The sequence below is a fragment of the Saccoglossus kowalevskii genome, chromosome 19, assembly GCF_978046115.1.
Source record: "Saccoglossus kowalevskii chromosome 19, keSacKowa6.1, whole genome shotgun sequence".
Classification (NCBI taxonomy): Eukaryota; Metazoa; Hemichordata; class Enteropneusta; family Harrimaniidae; genus Saccoglossus; species Saccoglossus kowalevskii.
The window spans coordinates 27,420,146-27,442,234 of record NC_140659.1 but is presented as its reverse complement, the minus strand read 5'-3'; the positions used below and the strand labels follow the sequence as shown (position 1 = coordinate 27,442,234).

Sequence of the window (22,089 nt, the reverse complement as noted above, 5' to 3'; positions counted from 1 at the left end):
AACTTAAGGTTACAGCAAGTACCCATTCTGTCACTGCAGAGAGGGGGTTGAATACTGGACCCTGCAATCTCTAGATCTGGGCAGACATGCTAAGCATTATCATACTACACAATGGGCATAGGTTTAGTAGTTTAAAACAGTGCTTACTTACCTACAGGAATCTCACAAACAAACGGCTGCATGGTAAAACAGTAAGCAGTATCCCATCCTCCATCAGGGGAACCTATAATAATTATAAACAGTTTGAATCAACCGAGGTTTGAAATTATGCATGTCTTTATGTAAATGACAGAGGTCTATTGTTAAATAGCCTGACAAGGTTGTGTGAGTTGCGCCCTCAATAGTGTTCCAAACCCAACACACGCCTGACAGAACAATGTAGTTTTTCACTTCTCCACTTTTTATTGGTACCAATCAAATTCCAGGAACGTCAGATAGTGACAGCCATCAAAGAGTAACCATATACTTTTGTGACCATATCGTTTTTTGCTTAACTTTTTCATCGCACATCACACTTGCATACAACAATCTTATAAATCTTTAGTTACCAACTACTGTCTTTCATTTTAATATGATAGTTAATAGACATGCACTTTTCATTTCCTGGTGATAACCATGATACAAAGTTATATAAAGTCTCTTATTCCTAATACTGACCGGTCGCAACTGTACCACAATCTGATTGGTTTGGAGTGTCATTTGGTTGATCTGGATTCCAATTACTGTATGCGTATGATGATGTACCATCGGCCCAACGAAACACGCCATCAGTTACAGTATCTGGAAAAAAGTCAATAAGTTAGTCAGGTTAGTCAATCTGAGAACTGAATTTGTGAAACTGACATGAAATAAACATGACATATTACTTCAAAATGACATCCATGAATATATGTTTCAGGTCAGAGCGAAGTGTTTTTCTGACAAATGTACATAACATTTTGGCAAAGCATTGTGTGTTGCGTTTGTTCCAAATTAGAACAAGAATAATCAATAAACAACAAACACACATTTAACCATTATGCCCAATTAAGAACACAATTTCAAATGGTGAATAGATGCATTTTCACAAGAAAAAAACACACAGATGTTGTCCATCTGTATATAAATTTCTGATGCGCGGATCACCAATCATGTCTATATCTTCAGAGTGATAATAAGACCAAACAGTGTTCTCATTAATTCATGGGATTACAGCAAAATATATGGGGTATATAGATAAATGAGAAGCAGGATTACTATTTGGTGGTAATTACCATGACAACAGAGACCACTCACCTGATATTCCAATCCATACATTGTTTATTCCTACTTCATTTAATAAACCAAACTCATGGACCAAGAAGTCATTCTCACCTTGACTGAATTAAAAACACAAGAATGTATGAAGATATGTTTCGAGATATGCAAGATGCTATCCATATTTAGTTCATTTTTAAATAAAGAATGGTCATTCTTTATGTTTCATTTCCTTAAAAGTCTTAACTCCATATTTAGAAACTTCAAAGCTTCAAAAGTTTTTAATTTAGAACTAGTCTAAGATTTCTTCAAAAGTTTTAGTAGGAACCTAAATAGAAAACTTTCATAACAGAATTTATATTTACATTTACCGGGTATGTATTTATACATACATTATGCAATTTCTAAAGTAGTTTGAAGGATAGATTGAACTACTTTTTAAAAAAAGACTGCCCACATAATAGCCTATTTTGCCAGTCAAAAAAAGTACTTCTACTCGCAGATCAGAGATTAGGCTGGCTAGACATATATTAAAAATATGCAAATGGTGCTGAGGTCTTGAAAGAGTGAAGACCATGTGATTTAATTGTTTTTGAACCTAAAATAATGTTTCATTTCCATGTATCATTGCATTTCCTACTACAATTACCATGGTTACATTGATCAATGGAACATTGAATGTAAACAACCAAAGAGAACGAAACTCTATTTCAGAGTGAAAACATGTCACATGGCTCTTCTATATACCTGGCATTGACAACATTTTAACAAATCCATGAAAGTACATACATGTGTATGAATATGGTGAATTTATGATAAAAGTATGAGCATAACTTCATTGAGTAATTATGTTCTTTTACACAGTGTGGAAAAAGACATGTAGCTGGCTAGACCAGCAAATCAGGAAAAGATAGCCATTCTAGGCACTGACACCAAAAATATTAACTTATGATAAAATTAAAGTGAGAGGGTTATCACCTGCACACATGTAGGAATTAGGTCTCATGCGGGGATAACACAAGCTAAAAATGCAAAGGCTCAGGTAGTCGCTTGTTTGTAAACAATGACAAGCCCCACGCTTTAATATGTTAAACTTCACAAATAATTCCCATGACTGATTGTTTAATACTTACTTGTTGACAGTAACGAGATGTGCTGCCTGCACCTCACACGTGTGTTTTCCATCCGTCCATGTGGCAGGAAAGTACGTATTGAACTGATAACATTGACCTTTGTATATCTTCCATCCCGGTGCACATGACCCTGTCATTAACATACATTATAAGGCATGTGTATTGTATAGCGTTTGTTTCAAATAATCACTTAGCATTATGTCATGTGATTAGTTATTGAAAAAAGTTATTGAAATATTGAAAAAAAACACATTAAACGTATGCTAACCCCTTAAGATGCTTAATTCGGACAAACAAATGAGTAAACTGAAATAGCGGCAGTTGTATACGATTGTATTTGGTAAAAAGTGTAGAAGTAGAGAGAGAAAGCATCTCACACTTCAGAGAATTATTGTTATTTTCGTCACTTCATTACTAAAAATACAAATTCATTCCTGCCAAAGAAGTAGAGGGAATAACAACAATTCTCGGCAAAATGCAAGAGGCTGACACTTTCTTTATTTTAGCTTGCACTATTTACCAATAGTGACTGTTGTGGCGGCAAAATAATTTCCCAGCGCTTTGTTGAGACTATAAACTTAGAGATTCACAATAACCGAAAAGTCAAATTAAAAATTTACTGCATATATTAAAGTCATATATTTACAAGTCAGTTAAAAGACAAACAATGACTTAATAGCTAGGTAATGATACATGTACGTCATTGCATGGGAAAGTGAAAGAAATACACTGACCTTCAGGTTTTCCACAACAAAATGAATTTGTAACAGCACAGTCCTCTGTGGTCCATAAACCATCGTCACTACTCTTCACTTTCACACAGTTAGGAGAAAATCTTGAGAGCAAGCAACAAATGTTGCAATGTTATACAGATATTGAAAGATAGGTATGACTTTTCGATAAAAGTTTATAAAGGTAGTTTTTATTTCATGCTACATTATTTTGCCATCTACCGTAACACACAACCAATGGCTAGTATAGCATATCATAAATTGACATTAATCCCATTACTTACACACTACAATATACTTTATACCCTGACTGGCAACTTTGCTACTTTGTTTCTTTCCTCCACTGTGCTTAGTGAGTTGTAGTTTGTGTTCTGTTGTCAGAGGAAGCGCAGACCTGGGTCATATGGCGTCTTACTAGCCGATTTTGACTAAAATAGCATTCTACCGCCTTTTTACACTAGTGTTTATACACAGAACTTGATGCTTCTTTTTACAACTTAAGTTACTTTCTAATCACATATTTTAGTAAAATATTATTTAGTTAGTGAAATATTAATGTCATGTATAAGTCAATCTTTGGAGCAGATCTAGAAGAAAACTAACACAAAATAACGATAATAAAACTTCTGTTTGAAGTTGAAAATTTCTCACATAATTTCAGGTTTCAACTAGCTTGAAATAGAACGTCTTCAAACACAAACAAAAATAAAAATGCATAGAACGCACTCTACTCAAGGAACTATCAGTGTAAACTGACTGCTGAGTGGACAATTTTTTTGCCCAGCTCATTTCTATGTATCACTAAGTTTCACTTATCATTATTTAGTAATTATTATTATTATTAATCCTTTATTTCAGGCCAAAAAAGTCCCATATTAAATACATAACAAACACGAACACTAATAAATACAACGTCTAAGATTAGTCCAAAATTTGGATAAGAAAAAACTGTCAGAGTTGACACAAGTACGAATTAAAGCATTATCGCTCGTAAGTAGACGCTGACTGAAGTTATATAATGCCTTGCGCTGAAGAGATTCAAAGTTGAAAATATTTCTACTCACGCAATTACCACTGGCGCTGCTAGCCCGTTTAAGGCTAAAGATCAATCTTATAGCGTTATTATAAGCCACTCACACAGTATTCACAATTTGTGTACGATAATCACACCAAACATTCAAACAATATATGCTGTATAAATACGTTCTAAATAACAAACACTTAACGTACTCTGAACTTTTTATAAATTTTCGTAAAATAAAATTTGCCCTAGCATAAATACACCGCAATTGTCGCTTCATATCAGCTTCATCCTTGCCATCTGATGACACCATATAACCCAGGTACTTTTTCACTGAGACGAAAACCAGAGGTTTACCATACAAGTACACGCTTGGGACCCTTGTCTGTCCCCACGTTTTTGGAAAAAATGACATGCATTCTGTCTTAGTAGTGTGGAAAAGAATGTCAAACTCCTCACCATAACACTCGCAGATCTCAACGAGCTTTTTCAATGATTTGACAGAAGGTGAAACTAACAAAATATCATCAGCATAAAAAAGATAATTCATTATTTTACCAGCTAAATGACATCCAACACCCGCTTGTTGCAGCCTAGTACTGAGATCATCAATATAAATTGAAAATAACGTCGGCGAAAGAATGCTTCCTTGTCGAACTCCATTGGTCACTCTAAAGGACGCAGATATTTCTGAAGCCCATCGGATACAAAAAGTTTGACCTCGATACCAATGCAATAGACAACGCACAATGAATAACTTCCAATGGTTTACCCTGTCAAACGCTTTTGTTGCATCCATAAAACAAGCAAAAACGGGCGAGTTGTGACTTTTATAGAAGTCGACAATTTCCTTCACTACGAAGATACACATTTCTGTTGAATGCTTGCGTTTAAACCCAAACTGAAAATCACTAGTCTCGATAAATTTTTCAATTCGATTTAAAATGCACAACTCAAATAATTTCGATAAAACGGTTACTATAGCAACAGGTCTATAGTTAATGAAATAACTGAAATGATTTGTTATATTAGTAAAATACTGCCAGCCATCCAAGACTCTGAAATGTTTTCGAACAAACTCCCCGCACTCGTTGTGCGATATGCGTCAGATCGGTGTTGAGAAGACGCCAACTTGTAGCGTCAATGGTAGTAAGGCTCCACATTGATTACATCATACGCTGACTGCATCATCATTTCAGTCAGGGTTATTTCCAATCTGATTAAAATCTGATGTAGTGTACGGGCTTTAATTATTTTGGCTATAAACTTATTTTAATTTAATTTTTATTACTTTTGTTATTAATGCCCTTTTATTTTATTATTTTACTTTGATTTTTTTTTTTTTTTTTTATATAATTCTGCCCTACCTACATCTGACCCGATGCCTATGTAACAAGATTTCAATGAGACCCACTATCGACGATTTTAGTCAACGAATCACAGACCTCCTTCTATAGCGCACATGATGACGTCACCGGCCAGAGTCAGGTGGCAAACACACTCAAATAAAATGGCGGATTATACCGACGTTAGCGGCCGTGAATAACACGGCTTTTCGGTAAGTTTATCATTGTCAAACGAAAGTCATTTTTATGTTAACAATGTGGCTCGAATGATCCGACTTTAGATCGTTATTTCGCAAAGTTATTCTGGGAGTGACGATTTTGTTTCCACCGGTTCGACCGAACACCAGTGTCTTTTTCCAGTCGCCTGCCCTGGAGACGGCTGCTGATGTTTTGTTGACGATCGGGCCAAAATCCTCTACGGTATTGAAGCTGTAAATATTCATCAAATTGTATCAACATTTCGTACATTATACAATAACTCTTTATTAAAGTAATTGAGCTGATTTGGACTGGAATAAAATATTTTTTATTTGGAACACATCACAATTGATCAGAAAATATTTGTTTGCTCCAATTTTCTGTGTCGATGCCGTGGGCCGGTGACCGTTATACAATTTAAAATCAGTTTGCATTGTTTACTATAGCTGTTTACAGTGTTCTAATCATTACGATTTACTTATTTTTTTGTTTCCATTCTAGATAATTATGCTCAGTGATGTAAAATTGAAGCGATGACTGAATGAACGAACCTTGACTGGCGAAGATGTATCTGGAAATATTCAATGTAATGACAAAAATTGTAAAATGCAGTGGAATTTCTTTTGTAAATAAAAATATACTAGCAATTTTCTATTAATGCTTTATTAAAGTGGGCAAAATATAATGTACAGAAAGATTGCCCGTATACACTGAAAAGTAAGCAACCGACAGCCTGTATAAAAGGGGGGCTGTGATTGGCTGTTACTTACGCGAGATTTGAACGGGACTTACATAGGCGTCGGATCAGATGTAGGTAGGGCGGAATTAAAAAAAAATCACAAAATCGAAATCAAAGTAAAATAATGAAATAAAAGGGCATCAATAACAAAAGTAATAAAAATTAAATTAAAATAAGTTTATAGCCAAAATAATTAAAGCCCGTACACTACATCAGATTTTAATCAGATTGGGTTATTTCATTCATCTGTTTTACAGTTGGTTTTTCATGAATGTTTTTACCCATTTGCCTCTTCAGTGCTGTGTTTTTTTTATGTGTCAGACACCTGTTATTTTAGGTTTGACAAAATAAAACAAATTTTTTTTTGCATGTGATTTTGGCCAATAGGAATAACTCTTATTAAACTGTACACCATACATGAAACCTTGGACCTGTCAATACGACTCGCACCAAAGATTACGACTAACTTATGCGAAACTAAAATCTGTAATTACTTACACAGTGGCAGGTTGGCTCGGTCCCCAGTGTTCATATGTCGGTATACTACCATCTACCCATTTATACACACCACTCTGTCCACTCAACTAGAAAAAAATAAGCATAAAGTCAGTGAATGTAAACTGTTTTCAAAATGTTTGATTTCAGTGATTTATGGTTACTGTATTTACTCTATTAGTAGTGTACGTGGATTTGTAAATGACAATTAAGTGGTGTATCTATGGTCAGAATTTAGTAATTTTCTAATTAACCACCTTGCAATAAATGATTTTTTGGTTTTTGTGCGCTTCTGTTGTGGATACCCTTTTAACAGAGGTGAAATTAGGTAAAAATCACATTAAGATACAGCTCAACCAGAATTATCTTGAATTTACTGAGAACTTGACAATATATATAGTATATCTTGAGAGAAAATGTAAAATTATTTTACTACGTAATTGTGTATTTACCTTGTCAGATAATCCAATCCACATTGCACTATTTAGTGTTAGTTTTGTGACGTGATCTTGGACTATTTGATTTTCCACTTCAATTAACTCGGCATCAAAACCATTGCGGCAGTAATTAACGGCATCCTGCCATTTTTTTTCATCACTAAAATATTTGTAACATTTATCATTGACAGATGCCCAACCATCATCTTCATCACATCGAACTTCAACATCTTGAAAATAGAAATTTATAAATTAATATCCTGAATAATCACTGGTCATGGACAGCGATAACAAGGGATCATATATTCCACTCTGATTTATGAATGAGGCTAGATTATTATAACATTTATGGATTCTAGGCTACTGTGGAGGTAACAGGCCTCGTAATACATATATGGATTCTAGGCTACTGTAGAGGTAACAGACCTTGGAACACATGGATTCTAGGCTACTGTGTAGGTAACAGACCTTGTAATACATGGATTCTAGACTACTGTAGAGGTTTCAGACCTTGGAACACATGGATTCTAGGCTACTGTGTAGGTAACAGACCTTGTAATACATATATGGATTCTAGACTACTGTGGAGGTTTCAGACCTTGGAACACATGGATTCTAGGCTACTGTGTAGGTAACAGTCCTTGTAATACATAAATTGATTCTAGGCTACTGCGGAGGTTTCAGGCATTGGAACACATGGATTCTAGGTTACTGTGGAGGTAACAGACCTTATATACATATATGGATTCTAGGCTACTTTGGAGGTTTCAGACCTTGGAACACATGGATTCTAGGCTACTGTAGAGGTAACAGACCTTGTAATACATATATGGATTCTTGGCTACTGTGGAGGTTTCAAACTTTGGGACACATGGATTCTAGGCTACTGTGGAGGTAATAGTCCTTGTAATACATAAATTGATTCTAGGCTACTGTGGAGGTTTCAGGCCTTGGAATTGAACACATGGATTCTAGGTTACTGTGGAGGTAACAGACCTTATATACATATATGGATTCTAGGCTACTTTGGAGGTTTCAGACCTTGGAACACATGGATTCTAGGCTACTGTAGAGGTAACAGACCTTGTAATACATATATGGATTCTTGGCTACTGTGGAGGTTTCAGACTTTGGGACACATGGATTCTAGGCTACTGTGGAGGTAATAGTCCTTGTAATACATAAATTGATTCTAGGCTACTGTGGAGGTTTCAGGCCTTGGAACACATGGATTCTAGGTTACTGTGGAGGTAACAGACCTTATATACATATATGGATTCTAGGCTACTGTAGAGGTAACAGACCTTGGAACACATGGATTCTAGGCTACTGTGGAGGTTTCAGACCTTGGAACACATGGATTCTAGGCTACTGTGTAGGTAACAGTCCTTGTAATACATAAATTGATTCTAGGCTACTGTGGAGGTTTCAGGCCTTGGAACACATGGATTCTAGGTTACTGTGGAGGTAACAGTCCTTGTAATACATAAATTGATTCTAGGCTACTGTGGAGGTTTCAGGCCTTGGAACACATGGATTCTAGGCTACTGTGTAGGTAACAGTCCTTGTAATACATAAATTGATTCTAGGCTACTGTGGAGGTTTCAGGCCTTGGAACACATGGATTCTAGGCTACTGTGTAGGTAACAGTCCTTGTAATACATAAATTGATTCTAGGCTACTGTGGAGGTTTCAGGCCTTGGAACACATGGATTCTAGGTTACTGTGGAGGTAACAGACCTTGTAATACATATATGGATTCTAGACTACTGTGGAGGTTTCAGACCTTGGAACAAATGAATTCTAGGCTACTGTGGAGGTAACAGTCCTTGTAATACATAAATTGATTCTAGGCTACTGTGGAGGTTTCAGACCTTGGAACACATGGATTCTAGGCCACTGTAGAGGTAACAGACCTTGTAATACATATATGGATTCTAGGCTACTGTGGAGGTTTCAGACCTGGAACACATGGATTCTCGGCTACTGTAGAGGTAACACACCTTGTAATACATGGATTCTAGGCTACTGTAGAGGTAACAGACCTTGTAATACATGGATTCTAGGCTACTGTAGAGGTAACAGACCTTGGAACACATGGATTCTAGGCTACTGTGGAGGTTTCAGACCTTGGAACACATGGATTCTAGGCTACTGTGTAGGTAACAGACCTTGTAATACATATATGGATTCTAGACTACTGTGGAGGTTTCAGACCTTGGAACACATGAATTCTAGGCTACTGTGGAGGTAACAGTCCTTGTAATACATAAATTGATTCTATGCTACTGTGGAGGTTTCAGGCCTTGGAACACATGGATTCTAGGTTACTGTGGAGGTAACAGACATTATATACATATATGGATTCTAGGCTACTTTGGAGGTTTCAGACCTTGGAACACATGGATTTTAGGCTACTGTAGAGGTAACAGACCTCATAATACATATATGGATTCTAGGCTACTGTGGAGGTTTCAGACTTTGGGACACATGGATTCAAGGCTACTGTGGAGGTAACAGTCCTTGTAATACATAAATTGATTCTAGGCTACTGTGGAGGTTTCAGGCCTTGGAACACATGGATTCTAGGTTACTGTGGAGGTAACAGACCTTATATACATATATGGATTCTAGGCTACTTTGGAGGTTTCAGACCTTGGAACACATGGATTCTAGGCTACTGTAGAGGTAACAGACCTTGTAATACATATATGGATTCTAGGCTACTGTGGAGGTTTCAGACTTTGGGACACATGGATTCTAGGCTACTGTAGAGATAACAGACCTTGGAACACATGGATTCTAGGCTACTGTAGAGGTAACAGACCATGTAATACATGGATTCCAGGCTACTGTAGAGGTACCAGACCTTGTAATACATATATGGATTCTAGGCTACTGTGGAGGTAACAGACCTTGGAACACATGGATTCTAGGCTACTGTAGAGGTAACAGACCTTGGAACACATGGATTCTCGGTTACTGTGGAGGTAACAGACCTTGTAATACATATATGGATTCTAGGCTACTGTAGAGGTAACAGACCTTGGAACACATGGATTCTAGGCTACTGTAGTGGTAACAGACCTTGGAACACATGGATTCTAGGCTACTGTGGAGGTTTCAGACCTTGGAACACATGGATTCTAGGCTACTGTGTAGGTAACAGACCTTGTAATACATATATGGATTCTAGACTACTGTGGAGGTTTCAGACCTTGGAACACATGAATTCTAGGCTACTGTGGAGGTAACAGTCCTTGTAATACATAAATTGATTCTAGGCTACTGTGGAGGTTTCAGGCCTTGGAACACATGGATTCTAGGTTACTGTGGAGGTAACAGACCTTATATACATATATGGATTCTAGGCTACTTTGGAGGTTTCAGACCTTGGAACACATGGATTCTAGGCTACTGTAGAGATAACAGACCTTGTAATACATATATGGATTCTTGGCTACTGTGGAGGTTTCAGACTTTGGGACACATGGATTCTAGGCTACTGTAGAGATAACAGACCTTGTAATACATATATGGATTCTAGGCTACTGTAGAGGTAACAGACCTTGGAACACATGGATTCTAGGCTACTGTAGAGGTAACAGACCTTGGAACACATGGATTCTAGGCTACTGTGGAGGTAACAGACCTTGGAACACATGGATTCTAGGCTACTGTAGAGGTAACAGACCTTGTAATACATATATGGATTCTAGGCTACTGTGGAGGTTTCAGACCTTGGAACACATGGACTCTAGGCTACTGTGGAAGCAACAGACCTTGTAATACATATATGGATTCTAGGCTACTGTAGAGGTTTCAGACCTTGGAACACATGGATTCCAGGCTACTGTAGAGGTACCAGACCTTGTAACACATATATGGATTCTAGGCTACTGTGGAGGTAACAGACCTTGGAACACATGGATTCTAGGCTACTGTAGAGGTAACAGACCTTGGAACACATGGATTCTAGGCTACTGTGGAGGTAACAGACCTTGTAATACATATATGGATTCTAGGCTACTGTAGAGGTAACAGACCTTGGAACACATGGATTCTAGGCTACTGTAGAGGTAACAGACCTTGGAACACATGGATTCTAGGCTACTGTGGAGGTAACAGACCTTGTAATACATATATGGATTCTAGGCTACTGTGTAGGTAACAGACCTTGGAACACATGGATTCTAGGCTACTGTAGAGGTAACAGACCTTGTAATACATGGATTCTAGGCTACTGTAGAGGTAACAGACCTTGGAACACATGGATTCTAGGCTACTGTGGAGGTTTCAGACATTGGAACACATGGATTCTAGGCTACTGTGTAGGTAACAGACCTTGTAATACATATATGGATTCTAGACTACTGTGGAGGTTTCAGACCTTGGAACACATGAATTCTAGGCTACTGTGGAGGTAACAGTCTTTGTAATACATAAATGGATTCTAGGCTACTGTGGAGGTTTCAGGCCTTGGAACACATGGATTCTAGGTTACTGTGGAGGTAACAGACCTTATATACATATATGGATTCTAGGCTACTTTGGAGGTTTCAGACCTTGGAACACATGGATTCTAGGCTACTGTAGAGGTAACAGACCTTGTAATACATATATGGATTCTTGGCTACTGTGGAGGTTTCAGACTTTGGGACACATGGATTCTAGGCTACTGTAGAGATAACAGACCTTGGAACACATGGATTCTAGGCTACTGTAGAGGTAACAGACCTTGTAATACATATATGGATTCTAGGCTACTGTAGAGGTAACATACCTTGTAATACATATATGAATTCTAGGCTACTGTGGAGGTTTCAGACCTTGGAACACATGGACTCTAGGCTACTGTGGAAGCAACAGACCTTGTAATACATATATGGATTCTAGGCTACTGTAGAGGTTTCAGACCTTGTAATACATATATGGATTCTAGGCTACTGTAGAGGTAACAGACCGTGGAACACATGGATTCTAGGCTACTGTAGAGGTAACAGACCTTGGAACACATGGATTCTCGACTACTGTGGAGGTAACAGACCTTAAAATACATATATGGATTCTAGGCTACTGTAGAGGTAACAGACCTTGGAACACATGGATTCTAGGCTACTGTGGAGGTAACAGACCTTGTAATACATATATGGATTCTAGACTACTGTGGAGGTTTCAGACCTTGGAATACATGGATTCTAGGATACTGTAGAGGTAACAGACCTTGTAATACATATATGGATTCTAGGCTACTGTGGAGGTTTCAGACTTTGGGACACATGGATTCTAGGCTACTGTGGAGGTTTCAGACCTTGTAATACATATATGGATTTTAGGCTACTGTGGAGGTTTCAGACCTTGGAACACATGGATTCTAGGCTACTGTGGAGGTAACAGACCTTGGAACACATGGATTCTAGGCTACTGTAGAGGTAACAGACCTTGTAATACATATATGGATTCTAGGCTACTGTGGAGGTTTCAGACCTTGGAACACATGGACTCTAGGCTACTGTGGAAGCAATAGACCTTGTAATACATATATGGATTCTAGGCTACTGTAGAGGTTTCAGACCTTGGAACACATGGATTCCAGGCTACTGTAGAGGTACCAGACCTTGTAACACATATATGGATTCTAGGCTACTGTGGAGGTAACAGACCTTGGAACACATGGATTCTAGGCTACTGTAGAGGTAACAGACCTTGGAACACATGGATTCTCGGCTACTGTAGAGGTAACATACCTTGTAATACATATATGGATTCTAGGCTACTGTGGAGGTTTCAGACCTTGGAACACATGGACTCTAGGCTACTGTGGAAGCAACAGACCTTGTAATACATATATGGATTCTAGGCTACTGTAGAGGTTTCAGACCTTGTAATACATATATGGATTCTAGGCTACTGTAGAGGTAACAGACCGTGGAACACATGGATTCTAGGCTACTGTAGAGGTAACAGACCTTGGAACACATGGATTCTCGGCTACTGTGGAGGTAACAGACCTTGTAATACATATATGGATTCTAGGCTACTGTAGAGGTAACAGACCTTGGAACACATGGATTCTAGGCTACTGTGGAGGTAACAGACCTTGTAATACATATATGGATTCTAGGCTACTGTGGAGGTTTCAGACCTTGGAATACATGGATTCTAGGCTACTGTAGAGGTAACAGACCTTGTAATACATATATGGATTCTAGGCTACTGTGGAGGTTTCAGACTTTGGGACACATGGATTCTAGGCTACTGTGGAGGTTTCAGACCTTGTAATACATATATGGATTCTAGGCTACTGTGGAGGTTTCAGACCTTGGAACACATGGATTCTAGGCTACTGTGAAGGTAACAGACCTTGTAATACATATATGAATTCTAGGCTACTGTGGAGGTTTCAGACTTTGGGACACATGGATTCTAGGCTACTGTAGAGGTTTCAGACCTTGTAATACATATATGGATTCTAGGCTACTGTGGAGGTTTCAGACCTTGGAACACATGGATTCTAGGCTACTGTGGAGGTAACAGACCTTGTAATACATATATGGATTCTAGGCTACTGTGGAGGTTTCAGACCTTGGAACACATGGATTCTAGGCTACTGTAGAGGTAACAGACCTTGTAATACATATATGGACTCTAGGCTACTGTAGAGGTAACATACCTTGTAATACATATATGGATTCTAGGCTACTGTGGAGGTTTCAGACCTTGGAACACATGGATTCTCGGCTACTGTAGAGGTAACAGACCTTGTAATACATATATGGATTCTAGGCTACTGTAGAGGTTTCAGACCTTGGAACACATGGATTCTAGGCTACTGTGGAGGTTTCAGACTTTGGGACACATGAATTCTAGGCTACTGTGGAGGTAACAGACCTTGTAATACATATATGGATTCTAGGCTACTGTGGAGGTTTCAGACCTTGGAACACATGGATTCTCGGCTACTGTAGAGGTAACAGACCTTGTAATACATATATGGATTCTAGGCTACTGTAGAGGTTTCAGACCTTGGAACACATGGATTCTAGGCTACTGTGGAGGTTTCAGACTTTGGGACACATGAATTCTAGGCTACTGTGGAGGTAACAGTCCTTGTAATACATAAATGGATTCTAGGCTACTGTGGAGGTTTCAGGCCTTGGAACACATGGATTCTAGGTTACTGTGGGGGTAACAGACCTTATATACATATATGGATTCTAGGCTACTTTGGAGGTTTCAGACGTTGGAACACATGGATTCTAGGCTACTGTAGAGGTAACAGACCTTGTAATACATATATGGATTCTTGGCTACTGTGGAGGTTTCGGACTTTGAGACACATGGATTCTAGGCTACTGTAGAGATAACAGACCTTGGAACACATGGATTCTAGGCTACTGTAGAGGTAACAGACCTTGTAATACATATATGGATTCTAGGCTACTGTAGAGGTAACAGACCTTGGAACACATGGATTCTAGGCTACTGTAGAGGTAACAGACCTTGGAACACATGGATTCTAGGCTACTGTGGAGGTAACAGACCTTGGAACACATGGATTCTAGGCTACTGTAGAGGTATCAGACCTTGTAATACATATATGGATTCTAGGCTACTGTGGAGGTTTCAGACCTTGGAACACATGGATTCTAGGCTACTGTGGAAGCAACAGACCTTGTAATACATATATGGATTCTAGGCTACTGTAGAGGTTTCAGACCTTGGAACACATGGATTCCAGGCTACTGTAGAGGTACCAGACCTTGTAACACATATAAAGATTTTAGGCTACTGTGGAGGTAACAGACCTTGGAACACATGGATTCTAGGCTACTGTAGAGGTAACAGACCTTGGAACACATGGATTCTCGGCTACTGTGGAGGTAACAGACCTTGTAATACATATATGGTTTCTAGGCTACTGTAGAGGTAACAGACCTTGGAACACATGGATTCTAGGCTACTGTGGAGGTAACAGACCTTGTAATACATATATGGATTCTAGGCTACTGTGGAGGTAACAGACCTTGGAACACATGGATTCTAGGCTACTGTAGAGGTAACAGACCTTGTAATACATGGATTCTAGGCTACTGTAGAGGTAACAGACCTTGGAACACATGGATTCTAGGCTACTGTGGAGGTTTCAGACCTTGGAACACATGGATTCTAGGCTACTGTGTAGGTAACAGACCTTGTAATACATATATGGATTCTAGACTACTGTGGAGGTTTCAGACCTTGGAACACATGAATTCTAGGCTACTGTGGAGGTAACAGTCCTTGTAATACATAAATGGATTCTATGCTACTGTGGAGGTTTCAGGCCTTGGAACACATGGATTCTAGGTTACTGTAGAGGTAACAGACCTTATATACATATATGGATTCTAGGCTACTTTGGAGGTTTCAGACCTTGGAACACATGGATTCTAGGCTACTGTAGAGGTAACAGACCTTGTAATACATATATGGATTCTTGGCTTCTGTGGAGGTTTCAGACTTTGGGACACATGGATTCTAGGCTACTGTAGAGATAACAGACCTTGGAACACATGGATTCTAGGCTACTGTAGAGGTAACAGACCTTGTAATACATATATGGATTCTAGGCTACTGTAGAGGTAACAGACCTTGGAACACATGGATTCTAGGCTACTGTAGAGGTAACAGACCTTGGAACACATGGATTCTAGGCTACTGTGGAGGTAACAGACCTTGGAACACATGGTTTCTAGGCTACTGTAGAGGTAACAGACCTTGTAATACATATATGGATTCTAGGCTACTGTGGAGGTTTCAGACCTTGGAACACATGGACTCTAGGCTACTGTGGAAGCAACAGACCTTGTAATACATATATGGATTCTAGGCTACTGTAGAGGTTTCAGACCTTGTAATACATATATGGATTCTAGGCTACTGTGGAGGTAACAGACCTTGGAACACATGGATTCTCGGCTACTGTGGAGGTAACAGACCTTGTAATACATATATGGATTCTAGGCTACTGTAGAGGTAACAGACCTTGGAACACATGGATTCTAGGCTACTGTAGAGGTAACAGACCTTGGAACACATGGATTCTAGGCTACTGTGGAGGTAACAGACCTTGTAATACATATATGGATTCTAGGCTACTGTGGAGGTTTCAGACCTTGGAACACATGGATTTTAGGCTACTGTGAAGGTAACAGACCTTGTAATACATATATGAATTCTAGGCTACTGTGGAGGTTTCAGACTTTGGGACACATGGATTCTAGGCTACTGTAGAGGTTTCAGACTTTGGAACACATGGATTCTAGGCTACTGTGGAGGTTTCAGACCTTGTAACACATATATGGATTCTAGGCTACTGTGGAGGTTTCAGACCTTGGAACACATGGATTCTAGGCTACTGTGGAGGTAACAGACCTTGTAATACATATATGGATTCTAGGCTACTGTGGAGGTTTCAGACCTTGGAACACATGGATTCTAGGCTACTGTAGAGTTAACAGACCTTGTAATACATATATGGATTCTAGGCTACTGTAGAGGTAACAGACCTTGTAATACATATATGGATTCTAGGCTACTGTAGAGGTTTCAAACCTTAGAACACATGGAGTCTAGGCTACTGTGGAGGTAACAGATCTTATATACATATATGAATTCTAGGCTACTGTGGAGGTTTCAGACCTTGGAACACATGGATTCTAGGCTACTGTAGAGGTAACAGACCTTGGAACACATGGATTCTAGGCTACTGTGGAGGTTTCAGACCTTGGAACACATGGATTCTAGGCTACTGTGGAGGTAACAGACCTTGTAATACATATATGGATTCTAGGCTACTGTAGAGGTTTCAGACCTTGGAACACACATGGATTCTAGGCTACTGTGGAGGTAACAGACCTTGTAATACATATATGGATTCTAGGCTACTGTGGAGGTTTCAGACCTTGGAACACATGGATTCTCGGCTACTGTAGAGGTAACAGACCTTGTAATACATATATGGATTCTAGGCTACTGTAGAGGTTTCAGACCTTGGAACACATGGATTCTAGGCTACTGTGTAGGTAACAGACCTTGTAATACATATATGAATTCTAGACTACTGTGGAGGTTTCAGACTTTGGGACACATGGATTCTAGGCTACTGTGGAGATAATAGTCCTTGTAATACATAAATTGATTCTAGGCTACTGTGGAGGTTTCAGGCCTTGGAACACATGGATTCTAGGTTACTGTGGAGGTAACAGACCTTATATACATATATGGATTCTAGGCTACTGTAGTGGTAACAGACCTTGGAACACATGAATTCTAGGCTACTGTGGAGGTTTCAGACCTTGGAACACATGGATTCTAGGTTACTGTGGAGGTAACAGTCCTTGTAATACATAAATTGATTCTAGGCTACTGTGGAGGTTTCAGGCCTTGGAACACATGGATTCTAGGCTACTGTGTAGGTAACAGTCCTTGTAATACATAAATTGATTCTAGGCTACTGTGGAGCTTTCAGGCCTTGGAACACATGGATTCTAGGCTACTGTGTAGGTAACAGTCCTTGTAATACATAAATTGATTCTAGGCTACTGTGGAGGTTTCAGGCCTTGGAACACATGGATTCTAGGTTACTGTGGAGGTAACAGACCTTGTAATACATATATGGATTCTAGGCTACTGTGGAGGTTTCAGGCCTTGGAACACATGGATTCTAGGTTACTGTGGAGGTAACAGACCTTGTAATACATATATTGATTCTAGGCTACTGTGGAGGTTTCAGACCTTGGAACACATGGATTCTAGGTTACTGTGGAGGTAACAGACATTATATACATATATGGATTCTAGGCTACTTTGGAGGTTTCAGACCTTGGAACACATGGATTCTAGGCTACTGTAGAGGTAACAGACCTTGTAATACATATGGATTCTAGGATACTGTGGAGGTTTCAGACCTTGGAACACATGGATTCTCGGCTACTGTAGAGGTAACACACCTTGTAATACATGGATTCTAGGCTACTGTGGAGGTAACAGACCTTGTAATACATGGATTCTAGGCTACTGTAGAGGTAACAGACCTTGGAACACATGGATTCTAGGCTACTGTGGAGGTTTCAGACCTTGGAACACATGGATTCTAGGCTACAGTGTAGGTAACAGACCTTGTAATACATGTAATGCATGTTTCATCGACTTTAAGAAGGCGTTTGATTCCATTTGGCACCTCGGTCTTTTATATAAACTTCACAAAAACAAAATCTCAGGAAAATTTCACAACATAATTAAATCTATTTATCAGAATGCCACTGGCTGTGTTAAACTAAAAGGTGGTTTGACTGCTAGCTTTCCAGTTCAAAGGGGTATCAGACAGGGAGATGGTTTAAGCCCACTCCTTTTCAATCTTTTCATTAATGATATCAAATGCCAGATAGAATCATCCAATAATGAACCCCCTTTACTTGTAAACAATCATTTGTCATGTTTGATGTATGCGGATGACCTCCTCCTCCTATCACAATCTAAAAATGGTCTGCAAAATGCAATACGCACAGTGGAAACATACTGCAAACAATGGAAACTAGATATCAATGTGTCAAAATCAAAAATTATCATTTTCAACAAGCAAGGTAAAATATTAAGTAAGTTCAGATTTCAAATCAATAGCCAAAAATTGGAAAACGTCTCATCATACTCCTACCTTGGTGTTAAAATCAATGCTACTGGTAAACTGAACAGAGCTCAAGAAGACCTTAGTCACAGAGCAATGAAGGCACTTTTTAAACTAAAACAATTACTCTATGCAGACCCAAATATTCCAATCAAAACACATCTGAAATTGTTTGATGCTATGGTTAAACCAATTTTACTCTACTGTAGCAAAATCTGGGCAAGCGATATTATTAATATGCACTCAACAGACTTGTTTAAACAATCCTTGCCTATGGAAAAATTACATCACAAAATGTGCAAGTACCTACTACAAGTAAACTGTAAAGCCACAAACTTGGCATGTTTACTTGAACTGGGAAGATATCCACTTATCATCTCAAGCATCAAACGTATGATTAACTACTGGCTGAAAATAAAACATATGGATGAAACCACTCTGATCTCTGAGGCCTACAAACTTGGCACCAATTTGGACAAAGAAAACGTCAGTAATTGGACCACAGGCATAAAAAAATTACTGAACCTTTTGGAAATTAGTGATGTTTGAGAAAAAACCAGTAATATCCCATTACCTACAAAAAAACTAAAAAATATGTTTGAGAAACACTGCACAGAAACAATGCATAATGACAATAAAGGCACTAATCACAAAAATAAACTTCGTACCTACAGACAGCTGAAAACTGATTTTGCACTTGAAAAATACCTTGAAATTATTAAAAACCCCATCCACAGATCATCTATGACTAAACTGAGGATAAGTGCCCACATACTTCAGATTGAAGTTGGGCGATATCACAACATAGATGTCTTAAATAGAACATGCCCTGTCTGTGACTCCAATGAAATTGAAGATGAAGAACACTTCCTCTTCAATTGTAACCAGTACAAATTTGAAAGAGATGCTTTGTTTGAAAACGTAAACTTATCCGGTAATCTGAAAGCACTTCTCAATAACAAAAATTCTGAAACCGTCCAAGCAATTGCCAAGTTTATCAGTGACTGTTTCAATAAAAGAGAGAATTTCATGAAAAGCAATTTACCAGCTGCCTCAAAATAACACCAAAAAAATATTTATATAATAATATTTTCACAGTATTACTATTTCTTTCTTTTTTTTAATTATTATTACTTATGTATTTTATTGTTCCTTATATCCTTATTGTATTCTAATCTAGATCCCAGAAGGGATACGATATCAATAAAGGTTGTTATTATTATTATTACATATATGGATTCTAGACTACTGTGGAGGTTTCAGACCTTGGAACACATGAATTCTAGGCTACTGTGGAGGTAACAGTCCTTGTAATACATAAATTGATTCTAGGCTACTGTTGAGGTTTCAGGCCTTGGAACACACATGGATTCTAGGTTACTGTGGAGGTAACAGACCTTATATACATATATGGATTCTAGGCTACTTTGGAGGTTTCAGACCTTGGAACACATGGATTCTAGGCTACTGTAGAGGTAACAGACCTTGTAATACATATATGGATTCTAGGCTACTGTGGTGGTTTCAGACTTTGGGACACATGGATTCTAGGCTACTGTGGAGGTAACAGTCCTTGTAATACATAAATTGATTCTAGGCTACTGTTGAGGTTTCAGGCCTTGGAACACATGGATTCTAGGTTACTGTGGAGGTAACAGACCTTATATACATATATGGATTCTAGGCTACTTTGGAGGTTTCAGACCTTGGAACACATGGATTCTAGGCTACTGTAGAGGTAACAGATCTTGTAATACATATGTGGATTCTAGGCTACTGTGGAGGTTTCAGACTTTGGGACACATGGATTCTAGGCTACTGTAGAGATAACAGACCTTGGAACACATGGATTCTAGGCTACTGTAGAGGTAACAGACCTTGTAATACATGGATTCTCGGCTACTGTAGAGGTAACAGACCTTGTAATACATGGATTCCAGGCTACTGTAGAGGTACCAGACCTTGTAATACATATATGGATTCTAGGCTACTGTGGAGGTAACAGACCTTGGAACACATGGATTCTAGGCTACTGTAGAGATAACAGACCTTGGAACACATGGATTCTCGGTTACTGTGGAGGTAACAGACCTTGTAATACATATACGGATTCTAGGCTACTGTATAGGTAACAGACCTTGGAACACATGGATTCTAGGCTACTGTAGAGGTAACAGACCTTGTAATACATGGATTCTAGGCTACTGTAGAGGTAACAGACCTTGGAACACATGGATTCTAGGCTACTGTGGAGGTTTCAGACCTTGGAACACGTGGATTCTAAGCTACTGTGTAGGTAACAGACCTTGTAATACATATATGGATTCTAGACTACTGTGGAGGTTTCAGACCTTGGAACACATGAATTCTAGGCTACTGTGGAGGTAACAGTCCTTGTAATACATAAATGGATTCTAGGCTACTGTGGAGGTTTCAGGCCTTGGAACACATGGATTCTAGGTTACTGTGGAGGTAACAGACCTTATATACATATATGGATTCTAGGCTACTTTGGAGGTTTCAGACCTTGGAACACATGGATTCTAGGCTACTGTAGAGGTAACAGACCTTGTAATACATATATGGATTCTTGGCTACTGTGGAGGTTTCAGACTTTGGGACACATGGATTCTAGGCTACTGTAGAGATAACAGACCTTGGAACACATGGATTCTAGGCTACTGTAGAGGTAACAGACCTTGTAATACATATATGGATTCTAGGCTACTGTAGAGGTAACAGACCTTGGAACACATGGATTCTAGGCTACTGTAGAGGTAACAGACCTTGGAACACATGGATTCTAGGCTACTGTGGAAGTAACAGACCTTGGAACACATGGATTCTAGGCTACTGTAGAGGTAACAGACCTTGTAATACATATATGGATTCTAGGCTACTGTGGAGGTTTCAGACCTTGGAACACATGGACTCTAGGCTACTGTGGAAGCAACAGACCTTGTAATACATATATGGATTCTAGGCTACTGTTGAGGTTTCAGGCCTTGGAACACATGGATTCTAGGTTACTGTGGAGGTAACAGACCTTATATACATATATGGATTCTAGGCTACTTTGGAGGTT

The 22,089-nt window shown here is 38.8% G+C and overlaps 1 protein-coding gene across 1 annotated transcript in view; it reads right to left on the bottom strand.

Annotated features, from left to right (window-relative positions):
• Positions 1-22,089, bottom strand: part of LOC102801348 (macrophage mannose receptor 1-like) — an 82,323-nt gene that overhangs the window by 51,103 nt on the left and 9,131 nt on the right. Inside the window, exons 5-11 of the mRNA XM_085493778.1 lie at positions 7,352-7,566; positions 6,903-6,988; positions 3,104-3,204; positions 2,370-2,499; positions 1,276-1,358; positions 658-780; positions 152-223 (exon numbers count right to left, since the gene is read on the bottom strand). Coding sequence (XP_085349904.1) covers positions 152-223; positions 658-780; positions 1,276-1,358; positions 2,370-2,499; positions 3,104-3,204; positions 6,903-6,988; positions 7,352-7,566 — 810 coding nt within the window. The remainder of the gene's footprint in view (positions 1-151; positions 224-657; positions 781-1,275; positions 1,359-2,369; positions 2,500-3,103; positions 3,205-6,902; positions 6,989-7,351; positions 7,567-22,089) is intronic.